This window comes from Microtus ochrogaster, chromosome 2, assembly GCF_000317375.1.
Source record: "Microtus ochrogaster isolate Prairie Vole_2 chromosome 2, MicOch1.0, whole genome shotgun sequence".
Classification (NCBI taxonomy): domain Eukaryota; kingdom Metazoa; phylum Chordata; class Mammalia; order Rodentia; family Cricetidae; genus Microtus; species Microtus ochrogaster.
In genome coordinates this window covers 44,950,958-44,965,070 of record NC_022010.1, presented here as the reverse complement: position 1 = coordinate 44,965,070, position 14,113 = coordinate 44,950,958, and the positions used below count along the sequence as shown (strand labels likewise).

The window sequence follows — 14,113 nt, the reverse complement described above, 5'->3', positions numbered from 1 at the left end:
AATCTGTAGCTCCCTTGCTGTTGGTGAGCTTTAGATACAGAAGGGCTTTCCCACTTGTCTATCTCCATTTTATTCCAGCCCAGAGCACACCTACAACTCCCTTCTATCCATCCTTCCTCAACAGTTCATATTTTAATAAAGATCCAACATTGGTATTCATATTCTTGTAAAGACTAGGCTCTTCTCTCCAAACAGCTAATGCCTCAGAGTTCCCTGACTGTGAGCCATTGACTTGTGACACAAACCACGGTGAAGGAACTGTGCTTCCAGCCAACACTTTTATCCATCCCCTAACTTTCTAATGCAAACTTATTGGAAGAGTTCTTATTTAGATGTATTTCTATCACACGTTGGTCTTACACATTAAAAAAAAGGAGAAAATGTCAGGAGTCTCTAACCTTCTTACACTCCGTGCACACCTCTTCCGAATTTGGAGCTCTCGCCATTCATTTTGTTGCTCTTCTTTTATATAGAACATCATTTGTTGAACTGCCCTGGCGTCAGCAAGGCAAGAATTCTCAGAGCCGTTCACTCTGGTCTGCAGGACTTTCTTCAGAGCCACTGATCCTGTTCTGCAAGTTTGGCTGTGATGCTCTCTCGATCTCACCAGAGGTATAAACAGGTCTCTGACCAATCCAGAGTCAATCTTTCTTGTATGAGCTTACGATGACTGTCGTGCCAAAGGGGCTGTTGTCCAGTCAGACAGAGTAGATAATGGCCACCTGCTCAGGCTACAGCAGCTACATCAGGACCGAAGTAGTGGCCGACAGTGGATAAGAGACGGTGCTGTCCATTGTGAGAACACCTGGTTTCAGACTCATTAAGTTGTGAGAATGGTTATCTCAAAGTCAGTCAAACACTCAAGATCGGAGGCAATTTCCTTTCTCAAACAGCCTTCCCCATTGATTTTTCTCAAACATTCCAAAAGAAATGCCATGCCATATAATTTCTGTGTGCACAGTGATTCTAATAATCTTTTAGTTTCCTTCCTCATCTTTGCATTCCAACCTCCCAGTGAACCCATTGCTTGTGAGGCCTCCTGCCGGCTAAAACCAGCAGCTTGCCCCTCTTCTGTTTCCAGAAGCCACACTGCCTTGGTTCTGGATTTGTTTGCTTACTTTGGTGGCATACAACCCCAGTATCTTCCTAAGAAGAAATGCTGTGGATCAATTTTTAAAGTTCACGTGTGTCTGATCGATTCTTTCTTTATACTAATTGCTTTCATATAGAATTATAGGTTGACTATAACCTTCACCCAGTTTGATAAATGTTTATCCATTGTCTTCTCTATTCCAGGATCACCCAAAGAATCTGATATAATAATTCTTTCTCTTCAGCTTTCAGAAGACCCCATTTTGTTATCTTTCATTGTTTTGTTTTTAAATTGTTATTTTCTTTATTGTTTTTAATTTAACTATACATTTTCCCCCATTCTCCTTCCTTCCTCACCTCTTCCACACACCACTCCTGCCCCTCATGCTCTCAATTTACTCAGGAGATCTTGTCTTTTTCTCCTTCCTAGGTGAGTCCATGCATATCTCTCTTAGGGTCCTCTTCGTTGTCTAGGTTCTCTGAGGTTGTGGACTGTAGGCTGGTTATTCCTTGCTTTATGATTTCTTTAGGGGAAGCTTTATGCTCCTCCCCCCATAAAAACAGTGCTTTTGATGTAAGTTTGGGTTACTTTTGAAAACGTAGCTAACTCTTGACTTGAAGACTTGGTAGCAAATTTTCTTACATTATTTTGCCTTTTCCTTCTCACCTTTCCTTTTGTTTATTTTTGGAAAGTGTGTTCATTCAAGACCTGGTTGATCCATATACCTTGACACATTCTCTAGTTTTCTGGCATTCGCATTTTGCACATCTTGATCCTGTTGTTCTAATTTGGGGAGACTTTTCTTCAACTTTTATCTTTGAATCCTTCAATTCTTATTTTCCTAATTGCAATGTCAGCTGTCATACTTTCAACTTATTGCTGTATAAAAATATTTTCCATATGGAAGGAGATACAAGTTAGTTTGTAATGGAATTTAAAATGTTTTCAGTTTCTTGTATATTCTCTGCAGCTTGCAGCTTGTGCCGTCTCGTGTTTATTTTGGTCTTCCCTTTTACTTTAAGGCTTTCCTTGGGTTGCTGGCTTTTGGCTATTTGTGCACTTTTTTTTTTTAAAGCCGCTAGGCATTTTCCACGGGAAAGAATGGAGGCTTCTTGAAGAAATGGCTGGTTCCATGCAGGGCAGTAAATGCACAAGGCAAGCGTAGAACATCTTGTCATTCCAGAATGCTAGGATGCCACACTAACCAGATAGAATTGGACCGAGAGGACCCAGAAGCCGACTTGAAGAGGCCTCCCACTGTGACAGATGGGGTAGCTATGAACCATAACAACAGCCATAGATGGAAACACATCAACAAGTGCATATTCATGACTCGGAATTAATAATAAATGAAAGAGGCTGGGGTGCAGCTCACTGGGTCGAGGGCTTGCTTAGCATCCACAAAGTCCTGGCTTTGGTCCCGAACTAGCACTGCATCAAACCGGCATGGAGGTACATAGCTATTATCCTAGATCTTGGGAGATGGAGGCAGGGAGGGTCAGCACTTCACCATCATCCTTGGCCACATAGTGAGTTTGAGGCCAGCCTGGAATACACAAGACCCTGTCTCCAAAGACGGACAGACAGACAGACAGACAGACGGTGAGTAGACGGACAGATAACCCAAAATTGAAAGGTACTAGGGAGCTAGCTCTTCATCCGAAAACCAGTACACAGCAGCAGAAGACTGAAAGAGAACAGGACATGCCTTGCAACAGTGTGTCAAGTTGGTATATTGCCTGTTTCCAGTTGAAACTACCTGTGGAATTGAAACTTGAGAAAGGACCATTTGGCTTTATTTTCCTACAGGTCGCAAACCATGAAGACTCTGACAGCAGAGGGGTCCTCTCTGTACCAGGATAGGACAATAGCTTTCATTACCAGAGACTTGTGGTGGCTAGAACAGTAATTAAAATCAGTAACTCGCTGGTGTAGCATTTGGCTCCAACTCGCTTTTATACACCCCCATATATCTTAGCACCATCCCTAAGAATTTAGACCCTAGTTCAAAGGTCTATTTCTTCTATCATGCCTGCAATAAACTCATGGTTGTTCTTTGTTTAAAAGTATAAAAGCTTCTTGCTTTGGTCAGCTTTTTGGATTTCATTGTTGTGTAGAGATTCCCCAGGTATGTGTGGATCATGGAAACATATATGGCTGTCTCTGGTTAATCAGTCTTGTATTCTTTTGGTTCCCATTTGGCCAAAACCCTGAGAAGAAGTCAGGGAGTGGACAAGGGATGCCTTTCTCGCCTATATTAACATAGTCTGTTCAGTATTCTTGCCTGGCTAATGCAACTGAGTGGAGGGAAGATTTATTTGTCTCCAAGTGTCAAGGAGAATTGACCATCATAGCAGGGAAGGCATTAATTGTGTGTTTTCTATCATCTATCTATCTATCTATCTATCTATCTATCTATCTATCTATCTATCAGCTTTTCAAAACAGGTTTCCTGAAACTAACTCTGTAAACCAGGCTAGCTTCAAACTCACAGAGATCCACCTATCTCTGCCTCCCGAGTGCTGGGATTAAACTTGTGTGCCACCACTGCCCTGCTGGCATGGTGTTTTATGTCTCAAGGCAGTGACAGCGGGCGCTTGCTCACATCTGGAAGGGTCAGAAACCAGACAACAGGTCAAAAGACAGCAAGACCTACCCCCAGTGGTTCATACTTACCACAAGGACCCACCTCCTAAATGCCCCAACCCTGTCAAAACTACCCAAGAACAAAATACGCAAATGTGGGAAACATTTAGCAAACCCATATCTTGCCTTTGGTACACAACTGTATTGTTGGGTAATGAAATAACAAAGAAATTTGCTTTATAGAGGCACTTCCATCTCCCAGAAAGATTGGATTTCTGCTCCACAGACATGCGCCTTCTCACCCTCTCTGATGTAGGGATGTGTGCCTATTCCGACTCCCTGATGCCTTTGGTGGGTTCCTGTGAAGGAATGGAGATTAGGCACATACTGAGCAGCAGCAGCATGACTAATGCTTGCTACTTGTACTGCCCCAGAAATTCCAGGTCATGATCTCAGGTCAGGTAGAGCTGTGTGGTTTCTGTGCTATGAGGAAGAGCAGGCAGATCACCAGGCTATGAACGGGATGGTCTCTGTGTGGACATGGCAGCTCCCCTAGACACACCAGAGATGACCGCTCTGCATCAGCACCATCTGAGCACTGAGTTCACCACGGAGCAGACTCTAAACTACCCATAGCTCCAGGATGCTGAGCCCAAGTGTGGAGGATGTGAGGGAGGCCAGAGGAGAACTTGGACCACCCCCAAATGTCTTCCCAACCCCCTAAAAGTCCCATTACATGTTTTGGTGTGTAGGATACCATCATAATCATTTCTGCTCCTACAGGCCTTCTGGTACCCCAAGATCATAACACTGTAGCAATTAGGCCCTGAAACTGGACCAATGAAGGTCACTCATGAATAGGTACTTGCCAAATTCAAGCAAGCATCATGCTGGCCCCCAGTCCCCATCAAGGCAGGTCACACGCCTCACTCATCTCCTTTTTGAAGAGTCCTATGACCACTGGCTGAGTTATGCTGGTAATAACTGTAGCAGCTGAACGATTTGATTTCCCTCCTTCACCGTCCTCCTCAGCACTTGTTCCCACTTCCCCCCCACACTCACACAGATGTGCACACACTTACACACACATATGCACGCATATGTACACTCACAGACACGCACACACACTTTCACACTCTAATACATGCACATACACACATGCATGCACACACATACACACTCCCTCTCTGTAGTACTTGAGGATTGAAAGGAGTTGGGGATTTCAATTCTCTTTAGGGAACAGTCCCTGACATCAACTGTTTCACAGGGCTTGTGGAGGTCCCTTTAATGGACACTGGTTTGCATAAACCCTTTGCAGTTAGATTTCTTTCTAAACAAATGTCAATTATTTAAATTATCAATAAAACACTAAGGTTTAATTGGACTTAAATCACACTCTGGGGTCCACTGGACAGCTCGGTGTCCCCTCCCCTGTCACTGCAATTGTACAGCTCACTTCAGCCTCCGAATGCTGCTGAGCAGCTCGCCACAGTCAACACCCAGGACAGGGTCTGAGGTTCTGCAAAAATGGCGTGCCAGGTCACATGACAAAGTGGGTACTTAGAGCCCAAAGCCAAGACTTTCCACTCAGGCCAGACAACTGACCAGAGCCCCAGGTCTGCCACCAGTGTCACGGAGGAGGCTCTAGGAGGTCTGAGTAACCTCTCCCCTGCTCACTCACCTTTGTGGCCAGACAGTGCCTCCCAGAGTAGTTAATAATGACATGAACATGTTAATCTCCCTCCTTGGTTCCGTCAGAAGAACCCAGCCTGGATTTGAAGGTAAACCTCTAGGAGATAAGCTGGTGAAGGAGGCTTCTTGGTGTTCTTGGAGTTGGTTTGTAGGATACTTTAGAAAACCTTATGGAAGCTGAACCCCTACTCCAAGAATGAGCTCTGGGGGTGCCATAGGTGTCTGTCTATCCTGAAACTACATCAGCACTGAACTGGATGAACCAAAGCCCAGGCCAGAGTCTAAACATCCAAAAAGGTCCATGACTTATGTCCTGTGGACCAGCTAGTGCAGAGGCCAGGGGAGGCCGTTGGCAGCATGATGGCACCCCAGATAAGGCTGTCTTGACACCCTACAGCAGTGGTCCTAAATTTAGTTACCCATTGCAATTACTTGTGAGTTTTTAAAAACCCCAGTGTCCAGGCTGTACCCCTGAGCAATCAGATGAGCATCTCTGAGGCACCGGTGCTTGTCAAAGCTCCCTTAGGAGTTCTGGGGCATAGGCAAGGGACCGGATGGCCTGGCGTCAGCACAATTCTCATCCTAATTTATGGTAGCCAGCTGTGTAAGCCAAAAACCTAGATGTCACCCCTGTGGGCCAAGCATGACTAACTCCTCTAGGGCTCACCTTTATATAGAAGCCAGCATGCCTGCGATTCTCAGGTTATATGAGGCTATGGCCCTGTATGACCTGCCGCCTAGGATTTCCTTCCTGCCCTCCATCCCTCTTCCTTACCCCCCTCAAACCTTCCCATCACTCCACTGGACAATTCCAATTGTCTTCTGGTTGCTTCTTCCATGTCTCCAGTGCCTGCTCTGGGTCAGGTGACCTAAATGACAAGTCTATTCCTGTCATTTGTCTGCTTAAACTCATTAATGGATCTCTATTGCCTTCCAAGTAATATGTGGATTTCCCCCTCCACAGTTCAGCAATGAAGACCCCACTCCCTCCAAGGGCTTCACCTCCCTCCTCCTACTCTCTGATCCTGCCCTCCTCCCCAGTGCCATGTGTTATCCCTCTGTTCTCCCCTTTGCTTCCAGGCAAACACAGCCTTTGAGTTCCAGCTCAAAAGCAACACCTCTGGATAGCTTTTCAGACCCTGCTGGGCCTGCAGGGTTTCTTCTGCCTCTGGGCCACCCCTCCCTTGCAGTTTCTCAGGGCTCTGCCATTATTTCTCTACATCTCACTCTTCCGCCTCTACCCACTCTCCAGGGCCAGACGACCTTCATTTGCAGACCATAGGAAACCAAATGAAAAGCGACTGCCAGGTGCTCAGGGCAGGCACCCTGGCTCTACTGCTTCACATTGATTGTGACCCTCTGCACTGGCTCCCCAGGTCCCGACCTGTCAGCTTTGGCTTTGTTGCCTACGGATGCCAATTAGAAGTCAGTCTCTGGGCTGTCCACTGTGAGCATGGATTGCTGACTCTGGGAACTTGGCATGCCTCCCTTCAGCCTGGCATGCAGGGACATGACCCATGTTCCCTTTACAGGAAAAGCAACGCTATACCATCTTGTGCATGTTCCTTGAGGCCTCACCTTTACAATGTGAATGCCGAGCACCATGCCGTAGTGACTTTTCTCATCACTGTGATCATAGACCTGGCAGAAGCAACTTAAGGGAAGAAGGGGTGTGTGCGGCTCCTGATCCCTTACCAGAGGGCATCCTGGTGGGGAAGGCAGGGCAGAGGACATGGAGGCTGGAGCTATGTCTGAGGCTCCCACCATCTTTTTTTTTTAATTATTTATTTATTATACAATATTCTTTCTGCGTGTATGCCTGAAGGCCAGAAGAGGGCACCAGACCTCATTACAGATGGTTGTGAGCCACCATGTGGTTGCTGGGAATTGAACTCAGGACCTTTGGAAGAGCATGCAATGCTCTTAACTGCTGAGCCATCTCTCCAGCCCCCGGCTCCTCCCATCTTGATGGATCAGGAAACAGATGGGGCCAGGATCAAGACTATGCTATAGCTGTCCAGGCCCAGGTGACTTACAGCTACCGGCTAGGCTCCATATCCTCAGGGTTCCACAGCCTCCCAAAACAGTGCCACCAGTGAGCCATTAAGTGTTTAAAACCCATGAGCCTTTGGGAGACGCGTCACCTTCACCCCATGGTATACATAGACTAGACCTGACCTTTAGAGATATTCATTAAATGTTTATCAGATGCATTGCAGGTTGGCTTCAGGAAGGTATGCATTAATGGATACATGGCACTTCCTTTCAACTCCCCCTGAGTTCCTGTGACCCCCTCCTTTCCAATGGGCAGATCCCTTATACACTTAGATATTTCCTCTGGCACAACAGTCATTGAGATTATGGACCATGTTGGATACAAGGACACCAGAAGGTCAAACTAGCTTATCAAGGAGGTCTCCCCCTCCCTAACTGATTGCTGCTGCAAAAACTCACACCAAACAGTTCAGCACTGATTAACGCCCGAGTTCTAACTAGACTGTTTGCATCCATCATCACCCTTCCCTGGAGTCAGAGATTCTGTTTGTCTAATGCCCCAAGCTCCCAGCTCAGTGCTGGTAGCCAATACGTGCCCAGCGGATGCTAGACTGTTAAGACAGCCCCTGGGCAGGCCAATGGATGCTCTCTCCTCCTTGAAGAAGAATGGCTGTCCTTCCTCTGTAATGGTTGGTCTTGGTGAGATGGCTTGGCATCTGTTTCTTAATCTGGGATAGCTGTTCTGGATCAAGGAGTCCCATTAAAAAGCCTCTCAGAGCACTTAGGGAATTATGCTTGGGGAGCCTTGCTTGGCAGCAGATAATAAATCAATCACAGTTCAATGAAAATGCCGAGGTAGACGAGGATCTCTCAGGCCAAGCTAAGAAAGGAGCCAGAGACACCATTTTCCCTGAGGCCCAAACTCTGGACCTCTCCCGTGGAATTCGGTTTTGTACTTAGAGTGACTCACTGGTCTTGTTTGCCCTGTAGAAAGTTCTGCATCTTGGCAAAGCCCTCAGTCCCAGCTGACAGGGAGGGGGGCACTCCAGCCTGGTGCCCCCTTTTCCTTTCCTTGTCAGCTCCTCAACACAATGCATGAGGCCTGTGTGCACCTCCATGTGAGAGTGCTCTGCACCCCACTTCCACGAGTCCTTCCAAGGGTAGCTTTGATAGTAGGGTTTTAGTTCATGACCAGGAAAAAACCAGGGGCTCCTGCAATTGACTATCAGGTATCCTGCTATTTGCACCGCCCAGCCCCCAGTTTCCACACACAGAAAAAAACACAGGAAGGAAAGAAAAGCAAATGTACCTGAAGGAGGGAAACATTGGCAAGGCTGAGTCTGAAGAGGTAGTTCCTGTGAAAACAGAACAGAAATCACAAGTCACTCTGGCTCTGTAGGGAGGAAGGTGGGAGGCAACCTCCCAGCCCGGGTCTTATGGGGTTCTGGAAATATGTCCTCTGTAGGACCTAGGGTGAGCCAACCTCAAGAAAGAACTTCACCTTGATTAGTTCAATGAACCTTCACCCAGCCTGGCAGTAGCTATAAGAAATTCCATTTTACGAGAGGCAGGCTGTGTAATGGCCCAAGTCCCAGAAATGGTAGATCAAAGAGCTGGGAGTTACCTGCAGACTTCATGGTGTATCTGTTCCTGACCCAGGAAGGAATTGCCTGAAGCCACTGTTGAATGGAACTAACGGGGCCCCAGCTGACCAGACTGAGAAATCAAAATGGAGTTACTCATGCTCATGTCAAATGCTCATCGCTAAAGCAAAACTGGCCTTCTGAGAAATTAGACAAAAAGAAGAGCCACATTCCCAGTCAGGCTAGTTTCCATTGCCATGACAGTGAAGTGCTTGCTCTCTCTGCCTGAGGTTAACGACAGTTCGTCTTCTATTGCTGTGCCCACTTTACAGGGAAGGTAATTGGGAAGTGACTGGTCTACTTTCTGCTGTTTTCACTCCCCTTCCTCCATCCACCCATTCCCTTCTCTGCCTATAAAGCCAACCTCTTTGGCCATGTCCATCTGATTCTGGAATCAAGATACAGTTACTTATTATCTGCCAACTAAACGGCTTTGTTTAGTTTGTGACCTCATGGAGCCTGTTTCTGTTCATCTGAAACCTCAAGACCTTTTGCAGGGCTGCAGATGGGCCTCCCACAGAGGTCCTAGGGCCCTGTGTGCAGCCTCATCTCTAGCCAATGACTCTGGATTTGCCTTTTCCACAGGCTCTCCCTGGACCCACCCAGCACAGCATTGCCAGCCTCTACACCACTCTCACATAACAGCCGGTGGCTCACGAGCCTTTACTGTGATGATAATGATGATGATGGTTGTGATGGTGATGATGATGGTGGTGGTGGTGATGCCAATGCCATTGAGAATTCAGCATCACCACTGATCCTGTTGTGTTTGAACTCTGCAGCCAGATGGCCAAGACTTAGAATTTGAGAGTGACGAGGGTGGTGGGGACACCCACTGGGTCAGAGTGTATCAGCACAAAGAGTTGAGGCTTTGAGAATATACCCTATGGCAGAAAGAGGTAGGATTCCAAGCTTCACTGTTTACTAGGGCCTGGTGGGCCTCTGTGTCTATATCTGTAAAATGGAGAACTAGTCCATGCCTGACTTCTTCATGGTCCCGTGGAGACACATTAAAATGTTTTATTGATGACAAGCAGATGTAGCATGGTTTTTTTCCAAAGAACGTTCTTTCTTTTTTTCTATCTGCCTTTGGCCATCTCCCTTCGGGTTCCTGAACTTTTTAGGAATAATTAATCTAGGAACTTCTGGCCACCTCAGCTGTACTGAAAAGAAATGAAGAGACTGGGCCAGAAAGAGAAGGAGGGGCCCTGCTGAAGGAAGGCAGGGATGGGAATGGGACACTTGAGGCTGGAAGATTTTTCTCCATGATTTGGCTGCTTCTCCACTGGCCTAGTGTGGGGTGGCCTTGCCCATGACCTTGGCTCCAAGCCTCTGCTGTCCTCTCCCAGCCCCCTCTCCAGGTCCTTGGCAGCGCTTCCTGGCCTCCATACTTCTGGCCCAGGGACAGATGGGCTCCAGCTTGTGGCTCTGCCCCAGCTGTGTGCTCAGGTAATGCAGGCATTTGCACACAGCTTTAACAGATTACGGGGAACCTCGCATCACTCAATTCATTTTTATCCCATCAAAAATCATTCATCAGAACAGTTCAGTCAGCTCTTAGGGGAGCCGGGAGACACGAGCAGGAAACTGCTGTATCCCGCCCAGCTCCCGATCCCATGGGGAATAAGGCGGGCTATAAATGGATAAAAACATTTCTCCAGCCTGAATTCTGGAGGGCCAAGGGTGTTGAGGAGAGAGAGCGGAGAATCAGACAGAGGGGGGGAAAAAGCACTCAGAAAAAAAAAGGGTGGAGCATGAGAGAGAGTCCAGGATTCAGGACGCTGGCTCTAGGGGCAGAAGGGACCAGATGGAATGTCACCCTCTACATCTAAAGGCAGAGCTAGGAAAAGGCCCAGGAGAAGCTGTGCCTCTGGCTATGTGAAGGAAACGTGTAGACAGAAAACATAACCACCCTTTCCATGGAAGACCCAAAGCGCGACAGTGTGGCCACAGGCAGGTGGCGACCTCTCTGTCGCTGTTTCTCCATCTACAAACTGGGGAGTGATGACAGTAGAGCCCGGATTATTCTCTGCATGTGAGGTTTACTACACATACTAGATTATCTGCTGTGTGATGTCCTACATGTGTCCTCTGACTTATCACACAGATGCTACATAAAATCATGCATGTGGCTGTCCTAAAACAAACATTCTTCCCAAAACTTTTTGAGGTTCAGAGCGAAGTCTTGGAATAGGGTGTATACAACAAAATGTATGTTTCTTGGTTTGTTTTAGTAGTTATTATATTTTAATTTATTGTGCGTGTGTGTGTGTGAATGTGTATGGGTATGCATATGAGGGAGCATGTAGGTCCTGGGGATCGAACTCAGATCGTCGGGTTTGGCAGCAAGCTCCTTTACTTGCTGAGCCATTTCACTAGCCCTATTCATTTGCTTTGCCTTCTAATTTTTGGAGACAAGGCCTCACTATGTAGCCTGGGTTTGTCTTGAACTCAAGGTGATCCTCCTGCCTCAGCCTCCCTAATGCTAGGATTATAGATGTGAGTCGACATACTCAGCTAGAAGTGTTGGCTGTTAAAACCTTAGTCAGGAGAAAGGATGGCATGAACACTAGTTTCCAGATTGCATTTCTGTAATACGTATATATTATGTATATTTGCATATATATTCATTCACACACACATACATATATATGAAGCTGGCACTAGTGAGACCTGGGAGCAAGGATGTGAGATCTCTGCTCATGAGTGGGCAACCTTCTCAAAATAGAAAGCAGAACAAGTACTCTCTTTACTGGGAAAGAAAGCCCATACTCTGGTCCGTCTGCATCTGTACAGACCACCTCTCAGAGCATGCTGGGAGCACCTGGAGAGGCCTGCTTGTGGGGGGCGGAGTGTGGCTTGGTTCTTACTGAGTTCTTTTGTAGCTGGCATGTTACACTGTAACAACATGATAAATTAATACTTCATTCAGAACATTTTTAAATGCTCTCAGATCCAGCATTCAGGGAGGTCGGCCATAAAAGAGAAAACTGAGACTCCAAAGTCGAATTTTCCCAGATTAAGGACCCAGCTCAGCTGACTGCAGACCAGAGCTTTGAAGGTGACTCATCTTCTTTTCAAACAGCAAACAAAAGGGGGGGAAGCAAAGGGCAGGTGCAACCAGCTCCATAGTGTCACCTGGAAAAATCCTTCTCACCAGCACAAGCTGAGCCAGAATGTCATGCTAATACAGAACCATAGCCCTGGAGTTAGGAGACCTGGTTCTAGCCCCAAGCTTCTTGTGTCTTCCTGTGTGTGGTGCTGGGTCAGACCATTTCCAAGCTTGTTGAAACAAGGTTGGGACCTAGTCCTAGAGTTTCCTGGCCAAGAGACTGGGGAAGACTCGAGTATTACCTTTCAGCAAGTTCCCAGGGGCTATGAGTGAAGCTGGCCCAGGGACACCCTGCTTTGTCTCTAAGCTCCTTGGTTCCAAAGCTGGCAATGAATGATTCGTGATAGTTAGCTCCTCCCACTCTGCCTGGAAGCCTGTAAGATGGGGTTTTCCTTCTGAATCTGGATCTGGACAGTGGGGGCAAAGATGGGCCAACAACAGAAATGAAGCCCTTTATAAAAGAAGCATATGACCTACGACAGCACCCTAGGTGCAGGCAGCCGTTTGGCCAGCAGGGGGCTCCTGGGTACCTCTAACCGGGCTGATCCTGGCATCAGGGCTGCCATCCTTGTTCTTACTACCCCAACAACTTTTGATGAATGAATCTAGCTGAGACGGCGAGGTTGAGGGTTGCTCCCTTTCCCCCCAGCTCTCACAACTTCCCTACATGATAGACAGTTGTTAACGCAGACAAGGCCTGGCACGGAGGACAGGGACTTGGGAGAACAATGTGTTCACAGCGCACTCATCCCAAAAATGTTCCCTCTACCCCATTCCAAGTGCTCCTATTCTCTCCCCCATCTCCTGAACCCCATTACCTAGCTCCCACGATGAGCTGGTTCCTGGAGGGGTCAAGGGCAAGCTGGGAGAAATCCCGGACTCCAGGGTAGGTGAAGTTGGAGACCCACGGCTTCAAATCTGGTAAGAGAGACCTTCTGTTACTGTTGGGAGCTTCCAGCTTCACCAGTATCAACCCAGAGATCAGTGGCAGCTAGGGTGGAGTAGGGTCGCAGCCCCCAGTAGACCCTGAACGGTCACCTGAACACACATCGGTTTGCTCTTCCTCCGGGTTCCAGGTTCCACTCCCTTCTTTGGCTTCTCTGACCCCAGACCTCACCCCAGTGCAGCCCACTGACCTTTTTGCTTAGACTGCTGCCAACAGCCTCCGGACCTGCCTCCCATACCTGTCCCTCTGGTTTACTTCCCACAGGGTAACTAGAGTGGTATTTCCACGTAGCTACACCAGTCTCAGGGTTCAGATCCCTTCCCAGCAACCCCAAACTTGTCTCAACTCCTATAACCTTGGGTTCTGGCCCCACTGACTTCCCCAGCTAACTGCCCGGCAGTCATTATTTACTTATTGAATGACCAATTGACATTTGCTCAAACACTTCACCCCACCCACGCTAACCTAAAACATTTCATACTTACAATCTGTTCCATAGGGCCACAGACCTTTGACCTCTGTGATTCCTTCAATAATACAGTTAGCTCTGCCAGCCCCATCCCCACCTCTCCCAAGACTTCCCCGACCCCACCCAATAGGATTGAAGAGACCCTACAGGCTTCTGCTACCTGACGTCATTATTCCATGGCAGTGTGTCTTCAGCCTGGCAAACCAGTTTGCCCTGGCTCCAGGTAAGACCTTGCTGCTAGAACCATCGGGCCCCACCCTTATTACAGGGTGTGAATATGTGACTGACTACCCCTCAACTCCTCCCTAGAAAGAGGAGCAGGCTTTCTGATAAGATACCACGGAGGTGGAAGGGGCAGAAGCTGGATGGTCAGTGTCTACCTCCTCCTTTTGAGAGTGTTTAGTCAAAGCCAAAGCCTTTCATGGGGGCTGGGTGGGCAAAGAACAGGCATCACGGTCTAACTGATGGGTAGAAGCTCATTGAGTTTTCCTCAGTCCCTCTCCTGGGACACTTCTCCCAGGTCGACCCAAAGCACTGGAACTTCTCTTGCCCCACCAGCACTGGGGAGAGGGGAGGA

General features: G+C 47.6%; 1 protein-coding gene across 1 annotated transcript in view; it reads right to left on the bottom strand.

Annotated features, from left to right (window-relative positions):
- Sema5b (semaphorin 5B) overlaps positions 1 to 14,113 on the bottom strand; it is a 120,447-nt gene that overhangs the window by 20,922 nt on the left and 85,412 nt on the right. The window contains exons 3-4 of the mRNA XM_005344892.3: positions 12,940 to 13,039; positions 8,676 to 8,721 (exon numbers count right to left, since the gene is read on the bottom strand). Coding sequence (XP_005344949.1) covers positions 8,676 to 8,721; positions 12,940 to 13,039 — 146 coding nt within the window. The remainder of the gene's footprint in view (positions 1 to 8,675; positions 8,722 to 12,939; positions 13,040 to 14,113) is intronic.